Source organism: Nicotiana tomentosiformis, chromosome 2 (assembly GCF_000390325.3).
Source record: "Nicotiana tomentosiformis chromosome 2, ASM39032v3, whole genome shotgun sequence".
In the NCBI taxonomy this organism is placed as follows: domain Eukaryota; kingdom Viridiplantae; phylum Streptophyta; class Magnoliopsida; order Solanales; family Solanaceae; genus Nicotiana; species Nicotiana tomentosiformis.
In genome coordinates this window covers 80,817,182-80,844,256 of record NC_090813.1, presented here as the reverse complement: position 1 = coordinate 80,844,256, position 27,075 = coordinate 80,817,182, and the positions used below count along the sequence as shown (strand labels likewise).

Below are 27,075 nucleotides of genomic sequence, written 5' to 3'. Positions count from 1 at the left end.
ATTTGAGCAGCGAAGTATGAGGAAAGACGTGGAAGGAAGAGTTCCACGGTGGTTTAAGTGCTAGCAGGTCAAGTATGAGAAGCAGAGGCTGAGAAGTTGCTTAAAGGAGATTGTTTAACCAAAATAGGAGTGACAGATTAGCATATAGATTCTGTGGTAGGATAGATCCATGCCTTGAGAGAGTGCAGAACGATTTGGGAATTGCGATGGCAGGTGATTTGACCTACGGATTTTACTTTGAGTGATGGTTACTGTACGGAGAAGGATTTGATATGGCAGGAAGGAGTTTGCTTGAAATGAAGAGGGGTGTGAAGATTTGATTATCGTTTTGGATGCAACATGACTTTCGGCTGGAAGGTAATGTTGGATTGTCAGTTGATGTCAATGGGGAAGGATCATTCTTGTACAACTGGTGGACGAGCATGGGCTCAGGAGGGTTTACAAAACTCGTGGTAATTGTACCCAGTGCAGCATCGTTGGAATATGTCGGTAAGGAATTCCACATGTGAGTTACCTCCTGTGAGCAGGTTAGAGGTTGCGTGATGTTGATGAAGCTTCTGCAAAGAATACTACTTACTACCAGTAAGAGGTCAAATATGTGATTATGACAGGTGATTCAGAATGTTCATAAAAAGCTTAACAAAAGACTTCGAGAAGTCTGGAGGGTTAACAGTGCGTAATCATGGTAATTGAGAAGGAGGAATTGTTGTGGGCTCTGCATTATGTGATGGTAGCTTAAAGCTAAGTAGGGGAGCCCCACCATTTACGATTGGATCGCGTGGTTGTCTGCTTGTGTGGTTTCTGGTTATCGGTGTATTGATGGGTTATTATGACTAAGGAAAGAAAACATCAGGGGTAATTCGAGCAAAGAAATTGATAAATGTGCACTATATTCCGCCTTATCGATTCATGTACAGGTTTTGGGAAGACTCTGAGTTATGCTTCTTGAGGATGTAATGTACAAGGAAAAGAATTCAACTGGTCATATTCAGGATCAGGTCAGAATGGGTGACTCTCAACAACGGTCCTAGTGGTTTCAAGAATTAGTGCAACGCCTAAGGACTTCGGGTCCGTTGTGTGGTTAAGGATCGAGTTTTCACAGTGGATTATAAACGGGACTTGGAATGTTCTATGTTATCATCGGGTATGAGGTGCCGTATTGGAGGAAAGAAAGAAATATCTTCGGATTCGCAGAAGGTCTTGGAGAAAGGGCGTACTAGTTAGAGATGCTATTGTGCACATAAAGAGGTATGAGATGAGTCATGGGTATTGAGACGATGTGGTCCCGCGATTTAGGTCACTCGGGATGAGTGTAGATCAGGTTCGTTATGTTGTGAACAAAGCTATCATATTTCTAAGTTAGGTTAAGGGTAAATTGAAAGAAGTTGCGTCAGTTAGTAATGACTGAATCAACATGATTGTGGCTAGGATCAGTTCCTTCGTTGTGTGAAGTTACACATGTGGTTTGTGGTTGTACGCATGGGCTTGACAGCCATCATCACCTGATTGATTTGGGAGATATTTGATTCAAATGGCTTTGTTGTGTAAATGGATTTTGGAAGAGTTATGCTGGTTTAGATCACGGTTTGAGGTTGTGTTTTCTGCGATTTTGGAATTCAGTTGTGTGTCGCATGGGCTCTTCGTAAATGAGCTAAGTTAAAGGTTTCTAGCCGTTGAAGTGTTATTCTACTGGTAGTTCAGGGGTGATGATGAATTCATGTATTCTTGCGTAGCGGCATGATAGGTGTAGTGAGCGCAATGGGAATTTGTGAGTTGAGGACCAAGGTTGCAGTTCGGTGTTGACAAAAAATGTCATGATCTAGGATGAGAAGGGAAGAATTTAGATGTTCAGAGTAAGCTGACATTTTCTTTAGTGTCACATGAGAACGATGTCATGTGTAAGAGGCTTTGTGTATTGATTTGCGGATTCTTGATTTGCCTTACATAATCAATACGGTGGATGGTGTGGAGGTGCAGACTTTTCTACCTAGTGTAGAAGGTCATGAGAGCGTGTCCCACGGGGAATTTTTATAAATGTGACATGTTAGTCACTTGATTGTTAAAGATTGAAACCAAGAATGAAGATTCTGGTACTATCGCCAATGTGAGAGTTTATTCCTGAAATGCGCTCTATTCATTTGGTTGTGGACTGTGGAAGTTTGTTCCGGATTGGGTGGCTTCTCTTGTGTGTCATGAATAGGGCCATTGTGGATCCTTGAAAGGTTGTTGGCCCAGTATGGTACGATCAGAATAAGCTTGATCTCCGTTGGTGGGTCTAATGTGAATGTGTGCTCTACATCAGGTTGGATGTGTTCATTCAGCATAGTGTTGTTTATGGATGAGTCTTCAGGCGTTGGATGTTATTCCCGTCGTCAGTTGTTTCATATAATACTCTATTATGCCATGTGGGTTGTGAGACGGCCTGATTATTCGCACAGGTATTGTGGTCCCGTGTAGCTTGTGGTATTATATGAGTAGGATGGCTCTCGAGATGCAGGTCAATCATTGCACCTTAGTCGTTCTTGGGTTTTGTAGTGTATGGCGCTATCCGTCTCCCCATGGTTGTATTTTCGCACTTGGCGTGCATATGGTCAGTATTCGAGTATTTCGTATGTATAAGCATTATGGCTTGATGGGTATTTTCTTAATTATTGTTATGTGTGGATCGGGTAGCATGTCGCCACGGGTACGTTATTCGGATCGGGTTGCACGCCGCAACGGTATCATGTTTGGATTGGGTTTCATGCTGCAATAGTGTTATGTTGAGTACGGTTCCCTATATATAATTCTTTTCTAGAGTTCGTTCTTCGTATGTATCACATTCGATTTGTATCTTGTTGGCGCGTTGGTGCGTTATGGGCGTCATATAAGGTTTTTGGCAGTGTTTGAGATGCCTTATTGCCTGAGTAGCTTGTACTGGGTGACACGAGATTATTGGACTTGAAATTTGTGCAATCAGATTTATATAAGGTACATTAAAGAGGAAATATCGTTATTCAGTTCAGAATGAGGTAATGGTTCTTGTCAGGAGGAGAGACTCCATGAATTATTGATTCAGCAGGTGGTTATGAATTTCTACATGTCTCTATCGTAGTGGCAGTATTGCGAGAGTCAGAACATGATTTATATGTGTCATGAGATGTATTGCGAGTATCAGATTCGTGAAATTTAAACTTTGGTGATCGGAGAATGTTACTATGGTCAACCGACTTAGGTGGTGCATTGTGTGATCTCAGCATAGGTGCATGATCATGTTTTGGTACAATGCGTGGTGATTGGTACGGTGTTCGTATGTTAGAATCAGGTCTTGTAAAGAGATTCGGAAGTTGGAACTTGGTTCTAAAGCTTGTTAGCTAAGGTTATAGGGAGGATTTTCAGTCTGGCTCGAGCTAGTGTGTTAAACTGGAATGTGGTGGCCCGGGTAAATGCACGAGGTGTTAAACAATTATTTTGGACATCTCCGGAACAGTTCTTAGCACGTTCGAGGACGAATGTATATTTAAGTGGGGGAGAATGTAATGACCCGACCGGTCGTTTTAATCTCTAGCACGTCGTTTATCTGTTTGAGGCCTTGAGTATCTTCACTTCAGGTATTATGACTTGTATGTGCTGCCGAAATTTAATTTTGGGAAACTTGGGATTGATTTGGAAAGAAAATCCTAATTTCGGAAACTTTAAGTTGGAAGAATTGACTAAGGTTTGACCTACAAGTAAACGACCTCGGAATTGGAATTTATTAGTTCCAACGGGTTCGTATGATAATTTTGGTCATAGGAGCGTGTCCGGATGTTGATTTGGAGGTCCGTAGGTTATTTCGGCGCCAATTGGCAGAAATTGGAAATTGAATGATTTTTGGGAGGTTTGACCGGGAGTGGACTTTTTGATATCGGGGTCGGATTCCAATTCCGGAAAATGGAGTAGGTCCGTAGTGTCAATTAGGAATTGTATGTAAAGTTTGAGGCCAATCGGACTTAATTTGATAGGGCTCGACGTCAGATATAGAAGTATGAAGGTTTAAATTTTATTAGGCTTGAATCGATACGCGATTCCTGGTGCGGTTTTGAGGCCAATCGGACTTAACTGTAGCTGCAAGGTTTTGACCGCAGGTGCGGAGCCGCAGATGCGGCACTATGGCCATAGAAGCAACCTTTGGACTAAGCTGGGTGGCCGTAGATGCGAGTGTATTTCCACATCTGCAAGCCCGCAGATGCGAAGGGAACTTCGTAGAAGCGGAAAACCAGAGGGGCAGCTAGGTCACAGAAGCGAAGGGGTATCTGCACATGCGTGAGTGCAAAAGCGCATGGTGGACCCCAGAAGCGGTCCACCAGGAAGTTCGTATGATGTTTTAGGACTGGTTGGTAAATTTGACCGAGGTCCAGGGGGCCTCGGGAGGATTCCGGATGGTTAATGGATTGACATTGCCCTTATGAAAATGCTGGTGGCAGCATATCTGGTGTAACCGCACCTATGAGGTTTTGACCGCAGGTGTGGAGCCGCAGATGCGGCATTGTGGCTGCAGAAGCGACCTTTGTACTAAGACGGGTGGTCACAGATGCGAGTGTATTTCCGCATCTGCGAGCACGCAGATGTGAAGGGAACTCCGCATAAGCAAAAACGAGAGGGGCAGCTGGGTCGCAGAAGCGGATTGGTATCCGCACATGCATGAGCACAGAAGCGGGTGGTGATCCCCAGAAGCGGTCGCGCAGAAGCGTAAAATGATCCGCATAAGTAGAATGCTTACACTGGAGAAAGGTTAATAAAATATGGTGGCCTTGGCTTTCAGTCGTCCAAGAGCTCAATTTCAAGATAGTATCGAATAAGTGAGAGTGAGGGGATAATTCTTAAGGTGATTAAAGTTTCTCTAAAGGGAAAATTGGGGAGGGGTTATATAGTGGTAGAATCAAGCAAGTAAACATGGAAAACAATTAATCAATCACAAAATAAGGAAAGAATATCACATGCAATTAGTAATAGAATCGGTAAAGGGAAAATCGAAATTTTAAACCCTAGTTGAGTCAAATGGCCATGAATCTGGTCGGAAATGCGAGAATCGTTCATTGTAGAGTATATATAGATGAAACATCGGCTAAATCTTTACAAAATAGAGCCAAATCAGGCTGGTCTTGCAGGTAGCATTCACCAAAGTTAGGTAAATATCAAGTAACGCCATGAACGCGTGAGTAGTAGCAGAATAATGCAAGAGAATCATGAAAAGATTCCATATCGGGGCCGAATTCGGAGAGGATTTGAGGGTATGGCGGATAGGGTTTCTTAGATACGAGTGGAATGGTGAGGCTTCAGAGGCGGCTATTTAGGTGGGAATGTCCCTAGGGTTTAGGTTAAGGGGATATAAGGAAAGTGGGAAGGTTATTGTGGGTCGTTGATCATCTGAGATCAACAACCATGATTAAAGGGAAGTGAGGTGGGTCAGGAGATGGGTATAGGATAGTGGACTGCTGATGCGGGGTTAAAGGGTATTGAGCCAAGGTTTTAGATCCGAAAATTAGCCATATATTGGGCTAATAATTAAATACACAAAAATTATTTAAAACATAATTTATAAAAATAATTAATAGATAATAAATTATTACTTGTGCAATAAAATGATTAAAAATAATAAATTAACAATATAAAAATGCTATTTTAGCATGAATAATGTCATAAATATAATTATGCATAGAATATAGGCTATTATTGCAAAATTATGTAAATGGCTCAAAAAATGCAAAGATAATTATATGAAATAAAATAAAATATTATAAAACATATATGTAGATATAAATAATGAATTTGGATGATTAAATCATCACAAAATAATTTAAGGGGTAACTAATACATATTCAAGTAATTTAAATGCAAGAAAAAATAATTTTAAAGCTTTAAAAATTATGAAACATTATAGAAAATATTTGTATAACTCTTGTAAGCTAAGTAATGATGCGAAATGATAATTGAAAGTATATATACTATTTAAAAAAATATGAGGGCAAAATTGAGTATCAACAACACATGTTCGTGTAAATGCCTCATGCAGCAGCCTTGCCGCATCACCAGGATTAGCCAAAATGTCCTCCACGGGGTCGACAATTGAGCCCTAGGCTAGACCTGAATTCAATAGGAGAAGGGTTAAACAACAACTTCTTCATATGAAAGGTAAAAACAAGATGAGTTCGACTTACCATTGTTTTTGGCCTTCCACCCATATTTAAGGGCCATCTCTATCCACGTGCAGGTCTCGGGCATAATAACGTCCAATATTTTCTGGACCCACTGGTCCAAACCTTCAACCCTAGGTGATACCCACTGAGTCACTGAAATAAGTAAAAGAAGAAGGGTCAATAACAATATGGGACGATCTTTAACAGAAAGAAAGACAAATGGAGAACTTACGAGTGCGGTTCCATAATTCCGGAAAGGATGAAGCTGCGGCCGGAATGATGTCACTGGTGGCAATTGCAAAGAACTGTTCTATCTACCCATGGTTGTTGTCATCATCCATGCTGGAAAGCAGAGCATGGTGGCCACACTTGCTAAAATTTATCATTCCCCCACAGAAGATTTTGGGGGAATAAAGGTTCATCAATCGATCTAGGGTTAGCTCCTCTCCCGTCTCCTAACACAGAAGCCGAAGACAAGCGACTGTCCTCCACACAGAAGGACTTAATTGTGCCAAACATACCTGGTAGCGGATGCAGAACTCCACGGTGACAGATTCAAGCTCTCCATTCAAAGAGAACGGCCCCAAAGTAAAGGGATACGTATAAAAATACGTAAAATCCTTTTTGGGTAAGGTTGTCCGCTATGCCAGGTCAGGAGCGATAATGTTTAAATCCTGACGATGGCAGTCTTTCTTTATAGCAGGAATACTTGAAGGACGGATGGAAGAAGGGTATACGCTAATGTCCCACACGTACAAGGGTGAGCGGAAGGATATTTCTCTTCAAAGTCTTTAGACATGACAAGACTCTTTGGGTTGATGGAGCTCACCGAAGGAGGAACAACATCATAAGCTTTACCTTTGTTCTTTGAAGAACTAAAGTTTCTGGAAGAAGAGACCATTTTTTATTAGAAAGGAAGGAAGTTTTTTTCTCAAGAAAAAAGTTTTAAAAAGGGTTGAAGAATAAAGTATGAGTTGAGTAAAGAGAGTTTGAGAAAGTTTAGTGAACTATGAAGTGTAGATGAGGAAGTTTCATGTGTGTAAGTAAAGGAATATGCGGCTAAAATCATGATCATAATTATCTCGATAACCGGAAAAAATGATGCTGAATCGTGGGATGACGAATATTTGGGGCATTAAATGCAGAGAAACGTGCGTCTAATCAACCGTCAGAAACGTTTTATAGGGTGTCAGAGAATTTCCTTCCAAGAAAGGTATCTCTACCAACTTTCTAGTGACACAAAGTTATACCACCGGAAAACAGTGGGACTATCTGTATGGGGTAAAATATGTTCATATTTTATGATCGCATGAGGAAGCGACACGTGGAACCGAAGACAGAAGATAGCCAAACACGAATGCAATGATTTCGCTTGTCATCGGAGAGAATGATACTCATAAAGACAAAATAAATGCCGCCATCTGGTAGCATTCAATGCAGAATATTCTACAGCATTAAGGGTAGATCTGTTACAGAGAATATGATATTCAATGCCCGTCGTTACACATTTTTCAATGGCCCTCATAATTGTTATTAAAGAGCAGCTTAATTCTAGGACCTTGTTCCCTAGGTGTAAATATAAATAGTGAGCTCTATCATCAGTGTAAGGGGACGGATTTTCTGAAAAACATGCATATACTATACTTCATCAAAAGCTCAAATAGTATTTTACTTTCTTGCTTACTTGCACGGTTCTTATTGCTCTCAGTAGCTCTACGCCCGAAACCAAGATACCTGCCGTTTATTTCAATTTTAAGACTAAGTCTTATATTTCTGTCTAATTTATCTGTTATTTTTAGATTAAATTAATTCACTTGTCTATAAACCACGTATAAATTCAACTGTACCATTTTACGGATAAACAATTATATTTGAATTTTATAGCAAATCCATGAAATAAGTAATTAATTATTTTGAACTGAAATAAGAGAGCAACAAGGTCTCATATATTAGTTGGTTAGAGAGCCTGCTTAGTTAGCGAAGGTCTTGAGTTTGAATATCAACAAGAACATTTATTTTTCTGTATTTCGCCTTAGTTGTATTCATTGCGCGAATATAGTTGACACAGACTATATTTGTTGCGTGTTCGAATACAAGTGATATAAATTAGTAACAATTGAATAGTAGCTACGAATGATAATTAGGTAAATTATAATTATTAGGCTCTAAACTATAGTGATTTATGAAAATTCATTTTATTCAAATCACATTCATATTATTGTTACGTAAAAGAAAAAGATCTTTGGACCATCATAATACCAAAGTACACTAGTGCAACTTGTGCAATGCCTATCCGTATAGTTTGGATATAAATTATTTTCATCAAAATTTTGAAACAGGCTTCCAATAATGTAATGACTTACTGATTAAGTTTTATTTTTTTTTTAAAAACGAAATCACACAGCAGATCACTAGAGTTAGCACAGAAACAAAAAAGGCAAGTTTATTAACACAGTCTTTTAATAATCATCATCACTTTTACTGAAGTTGATGTAATATCCTTTTTTAAGTGTTTCTTCTCTTGCATGGCTACAATACTTGTATTGGCCAACAGATAAAAGAGAGAAAAGCATATAAAACTATGCTCCCACATGGGAAAAACAACCCCAGTAAGTATTGGGTAATCACCTTATGATCAAGTATTTACAAGTTATCCAAAAATAATATGTGAGGGAAAAAAAGGCGGATATGTTTGACAGTTTGAAAAAAGGTTTTTCAGTTGGAATAACTGCTAAGCGTTTGCCAGTTTGGGTCCTGTTATCTAGGTAATTGGGTGGAAACATAGTCATGGATTTGCTCTATATATAGGGATGAACTTTCTTAAAAAGCATTGTCTTTGCTCAATCTTAACACAATACCTGAATCACCTAATGAAATTCTAATGTGATGTCTCCTAATCTCTTCGTCTCATCTTCCTAATAGTAAGATTTATTATGGTTTTTTTAAATTTAATTTATTAATACCAGAAATCAAACACTGTTATTTATACAAAGTTTTATACTAAAAATCAAATGCGTATTAGTGTATTGAGTTTAAAATATTAAAAGCAAAGTTTTAAGTTCAAACCAAAAGTTGTATTAATTTTTTAAAAAAGTTATACCAAAATTATTTTTTCTTACTCAAACTAAAAATTCAAGTGTACCAAAAGAAATTTCATATTCCTAATATTCTCTGATCCAATTTTATCTAACTGTATTACTGTAAGTAGTCAAATACTAATCTTTGATCATAATTTGGAAACATTTCTTCAATTTTTAATTGAAAAGTGTGTATATATATAACTTGATCCCATTTTATATGACAAAATATAATTGGATAAATAGAGTCATATTATAAATTTAACTTATTTATTCTATTACATGAAAGCTAGAATTTGAATTAGTTTAATAAATTTAAACTCTTGAAAATTGTTTAGGTCGTATAGAAAAATAATTGTAATATTAAACATTTCATAACTTAATATTGCCATTCTTATCTTTTGCCATCTTTTCAGATTTATTTAAATAACAGAAGAGGACAAATGTGTGTTAGATGCAATGAACACAAAAGAAACTAAAACGAAACTAGAGAGTACGGGAAAGAACACTTGTTAGAGCTGTGGTTAGATTTGGTCCCGTGACCCTGACCCTGACTCTGTTTACATTACAACAACGCAAACCAAAACCCGAATCCAGATTCGTTCTCTCTCTCTCCCCCTCCCTTTTCCGCTTCTCTTTCTCTGCTCAGTGCAAAAAAGAGAAAAAAACTGATCTTTCTTGGCAGAGAAAGACGAGATTTGTGATTTCATTTAGATACAGATACATATAGATATAGCGGGTAAAGGGGAATGGCAAAGAAGAAAGCAACCATGACTCTCAAAGACTTTCATGGTGGTTCTATTCCTTCAGATCTTCCCTTACCTTCTGCTCCTGGCGTGTGAGTTTCCCCTTTTCCCTCTGTTTTTTTCTTCTTTCTATCAGCATATATGACTTCTTTATTGAGATTTTAGGTAATGAGTTTCGATTTTTGTGTGAATTGAGAAGTGGGAGTTTTTTACCCTTAAATTAAAGAGAAACTTGTGATCTTTGTCATGATAGAATGGAGAAAAATTGCTGCTTTCTGCAAGAAATTGATCTATTTTAGTGTTTGACTGAATTGAGCCTTTAGTTGGTAGGTTTCATTAATCGAGGTCAGAATTTTGCTTGCCAGTAACTGTGATCTGGTGTTTCAGCGTATATGATTTTTCCCCTGTTCAGTTTGGCTTTGTAGATCTGGGTACATGAGATCCCCTTTGATTTGGGAATCTTAAACTCTTAGAAAGTTAAATTGTGGCATAAAATCTTCAAATACTTATGCTGGATTATTTTATATGTTTGCACAAGTTGCTATAAAGAATGACTTGCAGACCATTATGTTTACAAATTTTATTAGTGACTTGCTCCCTTTTGGAAAGTTTTTGGCACCTTGTAAACAGAATAAATTCATTAAAGGTGTATGCTATTGTGTAACCTTCAAGCGATATGTCAATCGGCCATGTCTCAATTTCAAACTAGTTTGGCTGCTATATGGATCCGCTACTCCATTCCACTCTATTTGGCCTCAATTAATTCCAATACTGCCGTGTAACCGTATGAAAAAAAAGAAGAAGAAAAAGCTGAATGCAGTTACTGTGATTTGTATATTTGTTTGTATTGTTCACTCTTTTGGACAGAAAATCCCTGATGCTGATATTTTAATTTTTTTTTCTGGTCGGTAGAATGGTTAGGCCATCAGATCGTGGTGGTTTTGATCGCCAGACATCATGGGGAAACCCCATGGGAAGGCCAGAGCACCGTTTACGTCCGGGATCAGCTGGTGCAACCAGAAACTTTGATGAGAAGACTCCTTTCTTAAGCCATAATGCACCAATAGGCCGTAATTTTGATGAGGATGAAAGAAAGCCATTGGATGGAGCATCTGGACCTCGTCGAACAGTTAGTGATGAGAGTATCCGTGCGTTGCCAAGTCGTGTGGAACCTAAGGCAGAATACTCTGTCACTGGGATGGTAGGTAGCGGGCAAGTATCAGCTCCTCCGTCTCAAAGTTTTAGAGGTGCAGCAAGTGGTACAAATGTGGCTAGGTTTAATGAAGCTACTAGTATGGGAGTGAGTACTAAAAGTTCTGGTAGTGGCATTGGCAGTGGCAGGAGGGCGAGTTCTCCGAATGTGTCTGCAAATAGTGGTCAAGTGGTTACTGGGTCATATCCAAATGCGTGGGGCCTAAGAAAGGAGGTGCCAAGTGCAAAAGAATCAGTTTCTGCTCCATGGTCTGCTCCGGATGCTGAGTCAAAGTTGGCCCATGCCAGTGCCCTCGAGAAAGTCTCATCTGGCAGGTGGCATTCAAAGCAGCAGATTCATTCTCAGGTTGATGTTGAGGTCATTAAACATCCAGACACAGAGAAAGAATTCTATCATCACGGAAGTACTATGGTCTACAATAATGTCTCCAACATGCCAGATGTCGTGGGAGGACCCGAATATAGTGATCAGGTGCTAGCGGTGCATGCCGAAAGAAGTCTTACTCTTGCAGATGGGGTTCATGGGTTTAGCAAGGAGTTACCAGCACGGGAGAGGGCCAGGTCCCCTTTATTTATGGAGGCAAATGAGAGAAGAGCTTCTCCTAATGTTACTGGATTTCAACGGCCCCATAATGCTATTAGCTCTGGTGGATATGAGTTGCAGGCACCAGCATCTTCTGAACCATCCGAGCGGCCCAAATTGAAGTTGCTACCAAGGTCCAAACCATTGGAGAGTCTGGAGCAGTCCATAGATTATAAGCAGGTTTGTGGCATTCCTCTCTGTCGAGGTTTTATTTATATATAAGAATCTCATTTCGTTATCTCAAATGTAGGTCAACCAGCAGCCTAGTAATCCTGTTCGTATTGAAAAATTGGGCGATGCAAATCCCATCAAAACTGGTTTTGTTGAACCTGAGAGTGGTAATCTTGCAATTGAACGCCCAAAGTTGAATCCGAAGCCTCGGTCGCAGCTTCTTGAACAATCAGAGGGAAGCACTGAAAATAAAAGGTCTACCTAATATTTCTGCACTCCCCCTGCATCTGTTTATTGCTTCAACTGCTTGGCCTGTCTATGCTAACTTGGAGTATCATGAAAAGATAAAAATGTGCTTATTCAGGACCTTTTAGTGGAGATGGTTAGTAGTATGAGAATATAGTTGGATTTCTGGAATGTGATGTTGTGAAAATATGTCAACCATTTCTCCCAGCTGTAATACCAACTTACCAAGTTAGATGGATTCAGATCTTAACAAAAGAAATGCCAAGTTACCAAATGGTTCTGTATTGTGAGGATTTATTGGAAATTGACTAGTTTTACGCCTATTGCTACTCTCCTTTATTCTTCTTGGTACTGGCAATGCAAGTAATTTCTCACAGGCAGAGTAAAAAGATCCATGTTGGCGCCAATTAGTTGTGGTTAAGGTTTAGTTCTCTAGGAGTCTTTTAGTCTTGTTAGAGATTTGTGTTAGTAGAAAATATAGATATCTCTAGTGTTTGATAACCCAAATCTTAAAATATTGGATTGATATGATTCTAAATGGAGTGAATGGCTAGTGAGTATTCCTACAGCCAACCCAACTAGTTTGGAACTGAGGCATAGTAGTAGTAGTAGTAGTAGTAGTAGTAGTAGTAATAGTGATAGTAGTAGTTGTTGCATTGTCAAGTGATTCTGTGTTTCAGTTTTTCGCTCCTGCTGCATCTCTTCTCGATAAGAGCATTATGAGGTTTGTCTTACAAGGGTATTATTGAACTACACTGACTGTTCTAATGCCTTAAGTGTTGTTGATTATGGTGATCAGAGGAAGAATAGTAAGAGTTGGTGGACTAGGTTTTGGGAAATTTTATGAGCTGAGTTGCAAGATATTAATGTCTTTTGGCTGTTAAATTGCTTATTATGATCCAATGAATAGCTCTAGTGTTTTTTAACTGTCATAACCTAGTATTGCCTTTCTTATTTAGATAACAAACTGGCTGTTATTTTTATTCTCTCTTTCTTTTCCTGTTGGAGAGGAGAAGGGGGCAGTTAGTTGGTTCATGAATCTAGACAATATATCAGGTCCAGTAACAGATAAAGATGATATTCGGGGCATCACTAGGAAACTTCCTTAGCAAATTTAAAGTTTTACCTGTGTTTTCTCTCTATGAAATCTCACAACTGATATTTGGTCTTCTGCTCCATCTCCTTTGTGATCTCCATCTTTTTAGAGCTGCTTTTACTGAGATGAAAACTTAAGTCAGGTTTATGAGGACGGTGGATTTCTCATGTTTGATCAAGTAAAAAGGATAGGATAGTTCCTTTATTTTTTGGCTCGAGTACTTCCTTAATGAAGCATAATTGCAAACATTATTCTTCCTGAATAAATCTATATTTTTGCATCATTTTGTGATCGAGTTGCCATTAAAAAAATTGAATCACTTGGTTGATGAATGAAATTTCCAAGACACTGATGCATCGATCATTAGTCTCTTTTTTTTCCCTATGATATATCGAAGTGGATAGATATTCAAAGAGGATGATGGCCTTTCTATGGTTTACTATGACTTGAAGTTGGGTTCTTTAAACTTCTAAAATTTGAAGGGAAATTGGCAGCTTGTCCCCAAGTTGAGGTTTATAACTGTTACTATCTGCTTTTTGCTGTGAATCAGTGGTTAGTCTTTTTCGATGGTTATCCTAGCATAATGAAGTACCCACTGAGTCACCTTGCTCTTCTTTATCATCCACTCTTCTTCCTTCCTCTTGGCAGTTTCTACTCGCCTTCCTATAAGATGTGATCAAGGACATCTATTCTAGGTAAAGCTGACACTGTTTTGTGCTTATGATTTGTGTGCGCAGGAAACCATTATTTGGTGCTGCTCGTCCACGTGAAATGGTAAGTTATTAGTCTTGTGAATGCAGAAGAAAAGTAATATTTGCCAAAGATAATGTTTCTTCTTTTGCTGATGAAAAGAAACATAATATGTTCGTTATACACCTCAATGTCTTTTAGACTTGCTTCTTGAAAAAATTAACTAAGATTGTACTGTCCTCTTCCAATTTTTGGTTCCCTAATGTTTGAGGTTTTCTCATTTCCATTATGGGTGGTCACCACCAGGTTCTGAAGGATCGTGGGATTGATGATGTTACGCCTAATCATGATCTTCATCAACCTCATCCAAGGTAGTAAATCAGTTGATTCTGCAATCGCTTTCTGACTCAGAAGTTTCTTCGCTTGACAAACTAAGTGGTAATTCTCTGAAGGAACAAACTACATGGTGGCAAAGCAGAGACAGTTATGCATGCAACCAGGCATAGTGAGAAAGTAGAGAGTATCCCCATTGACCATAGGATGGCAAAGAATGCAGATAGGCGAGATCACAGGACAGATGTCGAGAAAGGAGATGGACAGATGAGGAATTGGAGAAACGAGAACTGGAGGAACACCAAGGAGATTGAAAGGCACCACCACCATCAGCCGCAGCAACATGCACAGGAGAGGCCGCCCTCACCAGAAACCTGGCGCAAGCCTGTTGAACCACCAAAACCTGCTTCTGTCGATGCTGCTGGTGTACGATATGGAAAAGCAGCCTCTGCAGTCGAGCTTGCTACAGCCTTCTCAAGATCGGTCTCTGATCCAGCAACAACGGATCGTTTTTCTAGCCAGAAAGGCCTTCCTAATCGGGGTCAAATCCCTTTTTCTCGGTTGACAGGCCCTCCTCAGAGGCCTCAGATTAACGGGTACTAAGCATCGGGAGATTATCTATACATTAGCAAATGAAATGTCATATTATTGCAATTGCTTAGTTGGATGCAACAGAGATTTGTTTGCAGCGGGAATGCCAAGATGGGGATTATAATTGTTCTCCGTGCTACAGGCTAGTAACAAAATATATGCTCTTGCTGCTGAAAATCTAGAACCTGATTCTTCTCCCTTTAAACCTAACACCTTCAACCTTGGGAAATCCGTTCCTTTTTCTTTGTTTTTCTTTTCTATCTTTTTAGTTTGATAATAATCATCGGGGATGATGTTTGTTCCCTTTATAGATGATTTGTTGCTCAGAATGAATTTCTGATTAAAGCCTTGATGGCATTAACTAATGATGTATACTTTGGAGGTGTTTTACATTTCATGGCTAATGCCGTCTTTCATTTGATTGATGGTGTAGATGTGTAGCGTAGAAACAGAATCGCTCTATGGATTGGGCTTCTGCCGATATGTCTTGGCAGTATCACAACACATTCTCAAATAGCCCCTTTAGATGAATTTGGTTTAAAGACGCGGATATGAAATTAGTTATAATTTTGCCTCAGATTTTTGGGGTGACATATGCACACTAATTATGCAGTATGAAGTTGTTTTTAGGTGTTCAGTAGTATAGCATGTGATGTGAAGTTAAGTGCATGTTACAAGTCCGAAATGTATTGCAGACAATAGTATGGTATTGGAGAAGGGTGGGTTCACAATTTCACATTACCCCTGGTAAATTGCAGAAGCGTAGGAACAAATCCCTATCGCTAGACATGCATCAGGGAGCATTTTGTTGACATAATCTTATAATTTTCTTGTCTTTCGAGTAAATCTACTCAGCAATGGCGGATATTGCGTTAGGTGAGAACTTTGATTATGTAATTGCTCCTCTGGGTTTTTATCGGATAATTATAGTAATAGTAATAATTGCACTCCTGGTTTATCTATTATAAACTAAAAGACAAAAATATATTTCAATCATTGGTTGAATTATCATGACAGTGATGTGGTTCCACAGTAGCACACGAACTTCTCACTAAGACATGAAGAGAATAACTAGCAAAAGGAGATTAAAACACGAAGGTCATTGCTGATAGTGCCACAATACTTGTCTGAAGCGGAGCTTGTACCCTACAACAAGGCAAAATTACATGTCAAGTATTAATCAATGGTTGCGGTACAGAATAAAATAAGTACCAAAAAACACACGAGGTTCGAGCATAGGCAAATTTAGGATTCTAGAGTTAATAATTTCTGAATGACTGACATTTTTAACTCTTTCATTGAAAGTATATATAGTTTGAGCCAAAAATAATGAATTCAGTTGAACTCATAAAATCTGTCCTAGATCCGCCTCTGGTATCACGTATTTGATTATTTCAGGATAACGTAAAATAATTGTTTACCTGATATCATGGTAATAACCACAAGCTTGAGAATTAGTTTTTGGTCTAACGTTTTTCATCTTCTTGATGGTGGCTTTGATCCCTTCTTGTGCTTTATTGGCAGAGGAAGTATTATTTTCAGAAATGGTGTATAGAGATGGGTGCCACAGTCCCTTTGACGGTGAATTTCTACGAGCTAATTTGCGGCCCTTGGTTGTGTTTTCCTCTATGCATGTCACTTGAACAAGAGTACACGCCTCCATTTTGTGACTATTTTCACTAACAGAACCACTATAACAGGACAGAAAATCAGCTAAGAACTTCATAGTTCTTTAACTTTAACTCTAGTCCTATGTTGGGCTTTCTTTCGTCTAGTGCTGTTGAATTTTTATAACAATTTAAGAGACAACTATTTAGGTCAATTTGATCACTTTGGGCTGCAAGTGAGGTGTGATGATAGTGAAAGGCCACCTTTTTAATAATATGGATGACAAATAATTGGTGATAAAATAAAGATATGGTGGATTGCATTTAATGATAAGATTATCAAAATCGAAATGCATGTCAAATGCGTGAAAGCTAAAACTTTCTCCTTTTCAAAGTATAACTTTTCTCAACTAAGCACAAATATTGGGTAACTCTATCAACCAAAACTCATGAGGCATATAAAAAGAAATCATTTACTCCGATATTTTTCATCTTTACTAGAATTTGAACCCCAATTTGTCCAATTTTTTTTAAAAAAATAATGACAAAAGATAAAATTGAAAATTTTGGTCATAAATAGTCTACTCCAATTTAGCTCATATCTACTCCCTTTTTTTTCTAATATTCTAATTGAGCTCAAAGGTTAATTAAGGAAGACCAGTGGAGTCGTTTGTTTTATCTGAATTCAAGATTCAAAAACAGTAAGCGAATTTTGGTTTAGCCAAGTTTCTTTTTTTACTAGAACTCTTATTAAATTATAAACCGATTAGCTTCATGGACATGCCGGCTTTATCATTTACTACTTGAAAATGCGATATGTTATTGCAACTAGATTCATCTTTTGCAAAATCTATCATTGATCAAAAGTTTCTACCTTTTGTTGGATTTTTCTGCTTTTAAAAAAGTGTGCATGCATTCCACACATAAAAATTTGCCTTTATCCTCGTGTTCTCTATCGCTTCTTCTTCATTTTCATTTTCCTTTTGGTGTCTGTTAGTATTGTCACATGAGATACTCTTGCATTATTATTTACTCTGGAACTATTTTTTTTTTATTTTTTTATTCTTTTTGGCTTGGGGGCGGGGCCCGTACAGAGAAAGATACTACTGCAGATTTATTCATTTTTATAGAAGAATATACACCTACCGAATATGAATGAATGAACCTTGTGTAACTTCAAAATTTTATAAATATATAAGTTAGTTATGTTTGCACATATAACACCTTAAATCATAGATTGTGAGTCTATTATAGATAGTTAGGCAATCTGCATAAAAAATTGGATAGCATATGATCGGGGCGGATTCACCCCTTTACAATGGGGAGGGATGGCACCCACTAAGATGATAAAAAATTTATATACCTATAGTAAAATTTTCTTAAATTAGATTAAATATTTTATCCTACCACCCATAGCCGTAAATTAGACAAAGGTGCCATGACTAGTAGATCTTTTTGAAAGTTTTTCTCGTGTGCAAAATTCAAGTTGGAAATTATCTTGACCCTTATCCGACTTTCACTTTTCGTGTGCTTTTTATTTGCCCCGGTCATTTTCCTTTTCGGCTACCTCCCAATTTTTTATTTATCGTTTCATTATTTTTTGCATTTTTTTCTTTATTCTATTATTTATGTGCGGTCTCTAACAAGAACACTAAAAAAACAGACTCCAAAATTATAAAATTCTATAAAATAAGCATTCCTCTTAATCTCAAATTTATGAGTTTTCTTCTTTCGAATCCGAAAAAATTGGTCTTAATGAGAATTTACGATTGAAATCAAATTTTTTTCATTTTATTTTATTATATCATAAAAATTTGTGTTAATCTATGGTTATTAAATATAATTTAAATCTCTTTAGTATTAGATTATGACAAAAAAAATTCGTAAGCATTGCTTAAAAAATATGAGATTTATGATTTTGATTTTTGAGAACTTGTAGTTTATTTAATTCTATACTTGTGGGGTATAATTTATCTATTGAAGATATTTTAAAATTTTCTTATTCTGATTGATGTAATTCCCTTGTTGAAGATGTTATCTTACTTGTGTAAATTTATTTTTAATATACAAAAAGAGATGTAATTTCCTAGTGAAAATGTTGATTTTACTTGTGTTGTTATAAGAAAGGTATGTTCCTTATTTAAAATGCTAATTATGTCTATTTTTTAATATCTGAGATGTAATTTTTGTATATGCAAAGAAAAAATATCTATTAAGTTAACCCGAATAAACTCAAAAAAACCAAATAAACATTCATAACAAATTTAATACTAGTCATTACAAGGAATACACACATTAAAAGAAATTATGGCACTCTTCCTCCCTCCAAGAACTCCCCATCTTTCTCTTGGGATAACTTGAACTCACAACCTCTTGGTTGGAATTGAAGGATGTTTGCCACTAGAGCAACCCACTCTTGTCAAAAAATTTAACTAAATTAAACTTAAAAAGAACCAAAAATTTCACAAGCTACCTGTATCAACCAACAATAAATTGACCAGAGAAAAGGCGGTTACCACGAATCACTTCTTTTTGTAATTTGCAGTACTTTCCCTGCAAATGAATGAAGCTATGTAGTCAAACAAGTTATGTTACCGTGGGATCTAGTTTGCATTAAAGGAAGTTATCTCAAAGTCAGCTTATCCCACTATCCAAAATTAGCGGCAAAAAGTGGAAAACATCATCAACTGCTACGTACCAAGGACTGTAAATTTGGATATTCAATTTTTAAATTTTATATTGTAATTAGAATGTTCATAAAAAGTGCTATAGATCAATAACTTAATTTTAATGTTAAATTTTTTGAAAAAATCATAGTCAAAGAAAAAACTTTAACTTCTCAAATAGTAATAATATCATTCGTTATAGAATTAGATAGTTCTAAAAAGCAAATGAACTCCCATTTTTGCCCTTAATTTTCAGGATTATCTTAATACTGTAGCTTTATTGTAGCCCTAAATTATTTTGGATGCTTCTAATTTCCTAGAATTTTCTATGCACTCATTGACATAGCATAGTTTACAAATGTCGAGAAACCTCCTTAATAAACTACATGGTTTTAAAACTCGAGTTTGTCAGTTTGAAATCAGTGTTTGGAACTTCTTTCATCCTCCATCTCTCAGCATTTTGCTTGTTCCCTTTGAGTATCATATTAGAGCTAAGACAGCCTAGTTAATGGTTTCTCTTAACATTCATTTTCCTGTCTTATAGCTGTTGGAGCCATCCTTTGACTATGGAAAATTGTTGCCTTCTTGAGGTAGATGTCAATGGCCAAGAATTATTTTTGGTGGACAAGGTAACCTAGAGAAACATACATTTTACTACAATATCCTGTTTCCCATTGACAATTTTTTGTCATTGTCATTGAATTTTATTACATCCAAGTTTTGTGTTTAGTATACTTTTGCCATTTCCTTTGAGGAAAAGATTCTTAGGGACTAAAATGTAGCCTTTAAATATCCGGACTGACCATCTTATATTAATGCTTTTTAATCTTCTGCAGACTATTCTTGTATCTCTCTCAGGGAGATTAAGAGAATTATTCAGTAAGTTGACAGGGAAAACAAGAAGGCTGAAATTAATTTTCGACAAATTTCCAGGAGGTGCTGAGTGTTTTGAACTCATTGCTAAGTTTTGCTATAATGGTGGTAGGATAAAGATTACTCCTTTTAACATGTTTCAACTGCATTGTGCTGCCAATTACCTGGAAATGAATCAAGAAATGCAGGGGAAACCAAATTTGATTGAGCAAACGAGTTCTTATTTTCAGAAGATTCATTACATGACATGGTCTGAGTTAATAACTGGCTTGGAAAAGTGCCAACAACTCCTTTCTTTCTTGCCATCTTCATCTATACTTCAAGATTTTTTGGATTGTGTTGTTGGAAGGCTTGAATTTCATAACATTTCTAGCCCATGTGCATCTTCTTCCGACAATTCGTCAATGCAGTTTTCAGGGGATATTAGTACAGAAAGCAAGGGAATTTACAGTTCTCAAGCAACCTGGTGGTTTGCAGATCTTGGATTTTTGAACCTTAATATGTTCAGGAGAATTATAGAGACAATGATGTCTAATAAATTGGATCATTCTGTGATTTCTTCATTCCTGTTTTATTACAAAAGAGTGAAATGCCCCACTGCTTCATCAGCGCAGAAATGCAGAATCATTGAGACAATAATCAAGTTCCTTTCTTCTCTTGATGGGAGTTTTATCTCTATTAGAGGTCTATTTGACATTCTACAGGCATCTTTTACCTTGAAAATGAGCAAATGTGCAAAGGGGAAGTTAGAATATTTGATTGGCTCGCAGTTAGATAGAGCTAAACTTGATGATTTGCTTATTCCTTCTCCAGCAGGGGAAAAAAGTGCTTATAATGTAAATTTAGTTCTGAGGTTACTTGACATATTCCTCTCCAATAGCCGCGAAAAATTATTGATGTATCAACTGAAAAACGTTGCTGAGTTAACAGATCTATATATCATGGAAGTGGCACCTGATTCTTATCTTAAACCTTGCAAGTTTTTGGCATTGGCAGCAGCACTGCCTGATATTGCAAGAGAATCATATGACACAGTTTATCTCGCCATGGATATGTACCTCAAGGTAAGACATCTTTCACTAGTGTTTTCACACTCAAAACTGGTTTGATGTTCTCAAAAATCAGTTATCTGTTATTGTCTTTTTGTTGTATAAACCTTTAGCCCTGTCACACTAAGCCTGGAAATATTGTAGAAATGAACTAATGTTTCATTTTAAGATGTAACTTATACTCTATAATTTAACCTGTTATAGCATGTTATTTACGGAATAGTATTTATTATAGGTTACAAATCAATATTCTTTTTACATATAATTAGCTACTTGCTATTACATACCTTTTAATTAAGTGATCTGTTTTTTGTATTAGTTTGACGCCGTTGATGCATAGAACTTAATTAACTTTTGATTTTATAACAGGTACATAAATATGGTTTATCTGAAGAAGAAAAAATAAAGATGTGTGGTGTCCTAAGCTATGAGAAGCTCTCTGAAGAAACTCTAAAGGACCTTGGTCAAAATGAAAGCTTTCCAGCTTGTGCATTGGTCACTGCACAAGTCACTCAGCAGAAGGCTCAGTTATTCGGTCACAAGACACATCTAAATGTTTAGTGAGCATTAGAATCAATGTAGTTTTTGAAACGCAATTAGCAGTGGCAATGTATATACCAAGTCTTGAGAAAGTTTAATGTAACAGGCTAGGAAAATCAAGTTTTGTTATGTTAGCATACAATTAATCTTTTGACTTGCAGAAAGGTTCATCACATTTTCATTTCATCTTCCAGATGAAAAGAACAACATTATCAATCAAAGCTCCCTTAACAATTTAAGACCGAGAGGGTACTGCTTCAGAATACACTAGAAATTAAACTCTTGTGTACTTCTTTTGAAAGGGGTTTTAGGTCTTCTTGGCCTTTTACAATGTTGAATTTAAGAAATGTCCTTTTTAGATCTCTTATGTGTAAATAAAAGATCTTTTAAGTGTAAAAATAAATTTTTCATGTGTAAAAAAAGAGGTAGGGTCATAAAAGTAAAAAAATAAATTTGTAAAAGGTCAAAAAATTAATTGACCCCTTTTGAAAGTGCGTGGTACTCCTATAACATTACATGCATATATATATTTGTTTTTTTAAGAAAATAATCTATATAGAGAGCTTGAGCTTAATATAATGAGTGCGCTCATATACTGACTGCTGATAATATGCAAATTTTCTAAACTTGAACGTTTTTACAAGATTAGTGGCATATGCATTAGCATTGGCTTGCTTACAAATTACAATGGTACGTCAGGAGAATCAAACCCCACTTCCCCGGCCTGTTGCCATATTGTTTACTAAATACTCCATACTATTCAAACGTACATTTCGAGAAGAAAAAAGAAACAGAAGAAAAGAATTTTTCTTTGACGTACAGCTCGATCCCTACTAACATAGAGGAGTTACAAACAGCTGAAGAAAAAAAAACAGTTATCGACTTATAGGATTTGTCTTTTTGTCCTTGTCTTTGTCTAATATTGGAGCCAGAGAAGTTCATTAATTTATTAAATGGATGTTTCTGAAGAATATTTACAGAGAATATCGAGCCAAGACTTATTCTAATACAGAATCTCCCAGCGACTAATGCGGCTTGTTACAAGCACATTTGTGGGGCTCGCTAACACAATCAATGCCTTCATTGTTATTTGTATTACAGTTTCTAGGTGTATGGAAAGTTCCATTGTAATTGTATACAACTCCATACCTCTTTCGCTCTTTACTCGATCCATTTTTCCTTTCAACACTATGCGAAAGAAAACTCACTATACACTGATATAAAGACAATATCTTTATTTCTTAATCTGTTTAGTGTAGGCATTAACAATTGATCTTGCTAAGCTGGTTTTGGAGCATACTTAATTTAACCCTTAATACTAAAATACATTGACATAGTCTTGCTTGTTTAACAGTTTCTGTCTCGAAAATGAAGCTATCTCATTGCAGAGGTTTTTGCATCTTTGTATACGGGTAAAACCGAGCTCGATATTCGATCGAGCTTCCGAACTCCTTGATTAGGCCAAGATCGAAATATCTGTGATCGGGTGAAGTCGAGCTCAAAAATTGATCTGATGACTAACACCACTAACCGAGATTGGCACATGATGATTATGATCGAACCCAAAGCACTATCAAAATTAGCCATCGAAACCATCAGGTTTGCCTTCGAGTTTGCCGAAGGCGTAACGGGTCATGTTTCTAACGGTCTCTAAAAATGCTTTGCCAACTCATCCGACAGGGGTCCGTAATTCTCGCCATTAACCGGTCATTATGGTAGAAATCACGGAAAAGGGAACCAACGGTCTTCCAAAATCAAGGACTTATGTTTTTATAGTACAATTAAATAATACCATAAAGGGTAGGTCTCCCTCAATATATAAAGGGGACTTGACAATCCATTAAACTCATTGTAACATACGCTCATAAGAAATACATTTTTCAAACTCCTACTCTTTGATATTTTTTCTATCAATAAAAGTATATTTAACTCAAGGGTGGCTGGAATTCTTAAAATTGAAACCATCCAATTCCTGTGATTTGCAGTTTATTTTATCGCTATTTATTTTAATTACAATCTAATTTATTGCTTTGTATCAAGTTAATTCACATATCCTTATAATCACTAATAAATTCAATTGTTATCTGATTTTGAGGGTAAACAGTTTGGCGCCCACCGTAGGGCTAAGGATAATAGTGGTTATTTGATACAAATCTTCATAACACACACTACTTTACACTTGCTCTTTGAAGTATCTTTGATTTCAGAAAAAAAATGTCAAACTCTCAATTAGCATCCCTATATATCGACAACGAGTCCGGCCACCAGGGTGAGAATAACAACATAGCGCCCGGTAACGTAGGGCCACTTGCTGGTCCGTTGGAATTTCGATCGCAGATCCGATAGATGTTAATTCACATGTGGAGATCGACGCCAACTTGCCTACCAACCCCGAAAATAGCATCTATGGTGGGTCCCGATCGGCGACTCGAAACACACAAAACAATGAAGAAGATGGGATCAGCTTACGGATGATCTTCGAAATGCTACAACCTCAACAGCTGGCGATAGCTCAGTTGCAGAGACAAAGCCAGACGCCGAGCAGGGTTGAACCCAATCTGCCCCGTGAAGTCACCCGCAGAAATGAATCGGTCATAATAAGGTCAAATGAACAAGAATTGATTACTAATCCCGAGATTATAAAGATGTTCGAGGAGCTGACAAAGCGGGTAGAATCAGGGGAAAAGAAAATCGATGCGAACAACAAAATAGTGGAAACCTACAATTCTAGGGTGAATCAAATCCTAGGAGCACCTCCGGTATTGAAAGGACTGGATTCTAGGAAGTTCGTGCAAAAACCTTTACCTCCGAGCACGACTCCAAAGCCAATCCCTAAAAAAATCCGTATTCCCGAAATACCTAAGTATAACAGAACGACCGATCCAAACGAGCATGTAACTTCTTACATGTGCGCCATCAAAGGTAACGACATGGAAGACGACGAGATCGAGTCTGTTCTGCTAAAAATATTCGGGGAGACCCTGTCAAAAGGAGCTATGACATGGTATCACAACTTACCTAATAATTCTATTGATTCATTTGCTATGCTTGCAGACTCCTTCATGAAAGCACATGTTGGTGCCATCAAGGTCGAGACTAGGAAATCAGACCTTTTCAAAGTTAAACAGAAGGATAACGAGATGCTCAGAGAATTCGTGTCCCGTTTCCAAATGGAATGAATGGACCCGCCGTCAGTCGCTGATGATTGGACTGTTCAAGCTTTCACTCAGGGACTCAATATTCGGAGCTCGGTGGCTTCACACCAACTGAAGCAGAATCTGATAGAATACCATGTTGTTACCCGGGCAGATGTACATAACCGGTATCAATCAAAAATCAGAGTTGAAGATGACCAACTCGCCCCCCCCCCGGAGTCTGTTTATCCCGTCAGAACCTTCGATAGAGTCAAGAGAGACATCGATCGTGAGCCAAGATCAAACATGGATCGATATCTACTATATAATGGAGATCGAATGAGCAGTGGGTCAGGGCGGAACCCCATAAGAAACGACATGAGAAATGATCAAGGTCGAAGAAACTAAGGGCTCATGACCAAAAATAGCTTCAACAGGTCCACCGGGCCCAAAGAAGCGCCGGGGTTATCGGAATACAACTTTAATGTCAATGTTGCTGCTATTGTATCTGCTATTGGGCGCATTAGTGATACCAAATGGCCTTGAACTCTGCAATCCGATCCAGCTCAAAGGGCCTCTAACCAGATGTGCAAATATCATGGCACTCACGGTCATAGAATGGAAGATTGTCGACAACTAAGAGAAGGAGTGCACCGCTTATTCAACAATGGGCACCTTCTAGAATTCTTGAGCGACCAAGCCAAGAACCACTTTAGAAATAGGGATTCTAACAAACAGACGGGACAAGAAGATACCGAACCTCAACACATCATAAATATGATCATCGGTGGAGTCGATATCCCATAAGGGCCGATGTTGAAACGCACCAAAGTATCCATCATTAGGGAGAAACGAACTAGAGACTACGTACCAGAAGGGATTTTATCTTTTAGCGACGAGGATATGGAAGGGATCGTACAGCCTCACAATGATGCACTGGTAATATCTATACTCGTAAATAAAACTCAAATTAAACGTGTGTTGATTGATCCAGGTAGCTCGTCCAACATCATTCGGTCGATGGTCGTGGAACAACTCGGTCTACGAGACAAAGTCATGCCTGCAATTCGAATTCTAAACGGGTTCAACATGGCATATGAAACCACTAAGGGGAGATAACGTTACCAGTCAATATCACCGAAACCATACGAGAGGCAAAGTTTTATGTGATCGAAGGAGACATGAGGTACAACACCCTTCTCGGAAGACCGTGGATCCACAACATGAGGGCAGTGCACTCAACTTTTCACAAAGTGTTTAAATTCCCAACTCCGGAAGGGATTAAAACAGTCTACGGAGAATAACCGACTGGAAAAGAGATATTTGCAATCGAAAAAGTGGTTCCAATATCAGTACTCAGAACATCAAAGGAACCAAATTTGGGCGCAAACCAAGAGGCCAAATAGTAGTTACCGACACCGGCCACGACCCAATCGGATAAGCAGGGGACTTATGAAGATGATGATTACGGGGTACCCCAATATTTTATAATCCCCGATAACTCCGACGCTACCAAATCAACGGTCGAAGTGCTGGAACAAGTTATATTGGTCGAGCATCTACCCGATCGGAAGGTATACCTGGGCACGGGGTTAACTCCTGATCTCAGGAAAAAACTTATTCAATTCCTTGTAACTAATATATATTGTTTCGCTTGGTACCATCTTGATATGACAGGGATCCCACCGGAGATAACCACTCACAAACTAAGCCTGGATCCGTAGATCAATCTGGTCAAGCAGAAGAGGAGGCCTCAGTCCAAGGTCAAACATTCTTTCATCAAGGACGAGGTATCTAAACTCCTTACAATTGGGTCTATTCAAGAGGTTAAATACCCGGAATGGTTAGCAAACATAGTGGTAGTCTCTAAAAAGGGAATAAACTAAGAATGTGTGTAGATTACAAAGATTTGAATAAAGCATGCCCCAAATACTCTTTTTCTATGCCCAACATCGACCGTATAATCGATACCACGGCCGACCATGAGATTCTCAATTTTCTCGATGCTTATTCCGAGTACAGCCAAATACGAATGGACCTAGATGATCAGGAAAAAACCTCCTTCATCACTAAATACGGCACATACAGTTATAATGTAATACCGTTTGGATTAAAAAATGTTGGTGCCACATACCAACGCTTAGTAAATCAGATGTTCAAAGAGTAAATAGGAAAATCGATGGAAGTTTACATTGACAATATGTTGGTTAAGTCCCTACGAGCAAACGACCATTTAAAACATTTGCAGGAAACCTTCAGCATATAGAAGAAACACAATATGAAGCTGAACCCGAAAAAATATG

The 27,075-nt window shown here is 37.7% G+C and overlaps 2 protein-coding genes and 1 long non-coding RNA gene across 4 annotated transcripts; 2 read left to right on the top strand and 1 right to left on the bottom strand.

The window, feature by feature from the left end:
* Positions 1-9,804: 9,804 nt before the first annotated feature.
* LOC104094196 (uncharacterized) lies at positions 9,805-15,324 on the top strand. Of its 2 annotated transcripts, none has more exons than XM_009600077.4 (6): positions 9,805-10,073; positions 10,894-11,956; positions 12,039-12,202; positions 14,027-14,063; positions 14,286-14,350; positions 14,432-15,324. In XM_009600077.4, the coding sequence occupies exons 1-6, from the start codon at positions 9,985-9,987 to the stop codon at positions 14,913-14,915; spliced, it is 1,902 nt and encodes a 633-aa protein (XP_009598372.1). In that variant the 5' UTR covers positions 9,805-9,984; the 3' UTR covers positions 14,916-15,324. The 2 variants fall into 2 exon arrangements, with proteins under 2 accessions (XP_009598372.1, XP_009598371.1); XM_009600076.4 differs by having other exon boundaries at positions 9,807-10,073; positions 12,027-12,202.
* A 512-nt stretch (positions 15,325-15,836) lies between these two features.
* LOC104094195 (uncharacterized) lies at positions 15,837-16,806 on the bottom strand. The gene is made up of 2 exons (XR_011414021.1): positions 16,325-16,806; positions 15,837-16,049 (listed from the first exon to the last, which is right to left on the bottom strand). It is a non-coding gene; the product is annotated as an uncharacterized lncRNA (long non-coding RNA).
* Positions 16,807-19,047: 2,241 nt separating this feature from the next.
* Positions 19,048-21,936, top strand: LOC104094194 (BTB/POZ domain-containing protein At3g22104-like). The gene is made up of 3 exons (XM_009600074.4): positions 19,048-19,805; positions 20,013-21,113; positions 21,468-21,936. The coding sequence occupies exons 1-3, from the start codon at positions 19,743-19,745 to the stop codon at positions 21,657-21,659; spliced, it is 1,356 nt and encodes a 451-aa protein (XP_009598369.1). The 5' UTR covers positions 19,048-19,742; the 3' UTR covers positions 21,660-21,936.
* Positions 21,937-27,075: the final 5,139 nt, after the last annotated feature.

What these genes read in the sequence shown, in the direction of transcription:
- LOC104094194 (XM_009600074.4), top strand. Translation starts at nt 19,743, where the DNA reads ATGGAAAATTGTTGCCTTCTTGAGGTAGATGTCAATGGCCAAGAATTA. An exon ending in AATTATTTTTGGTGGACAAG is followed by an intron (nt 19,806 to 20,012) that starts GTAACCTAGAGA and finishes AATCTTCTGCAG; the next exon opens with ACTATTCTTGTATCTCTCTC. An exon ending in CCATGGATATGTACCTCAAG is followed by an intron (nt 21,114 to 21,467) that starts GTAAGACATCTT and finishes ATTTTATAACAG; the next exon opens with GTACATAAATATGGTTTATC.
- LOC104094196 (XM_009600076.4), top strand. Translation starts at nt 9,985, where the DNA reads ATGGCAAAGAAGAAAGCAACCATGACTCTCAAAGACTTTCATGGTGGT. An exon ending in TTACCTTCTGCTCCTGGCGT is followed by an intron (nt 10,074 to 10,893) that starts GTGAGTTTCCCC and finishes TCTGGTCGGTAG; the next exon opens with AATGGTTAGGCCATCAGATC. An exon ending in CTTCATCAACCTCATCCAAG is followed by an intron (nt 14,351 to 14,431) that starts GTAGTAAATCAG and finishes AATTCTCTGAAG; the next exon opens with GAACAAACTACATGGTGGCA.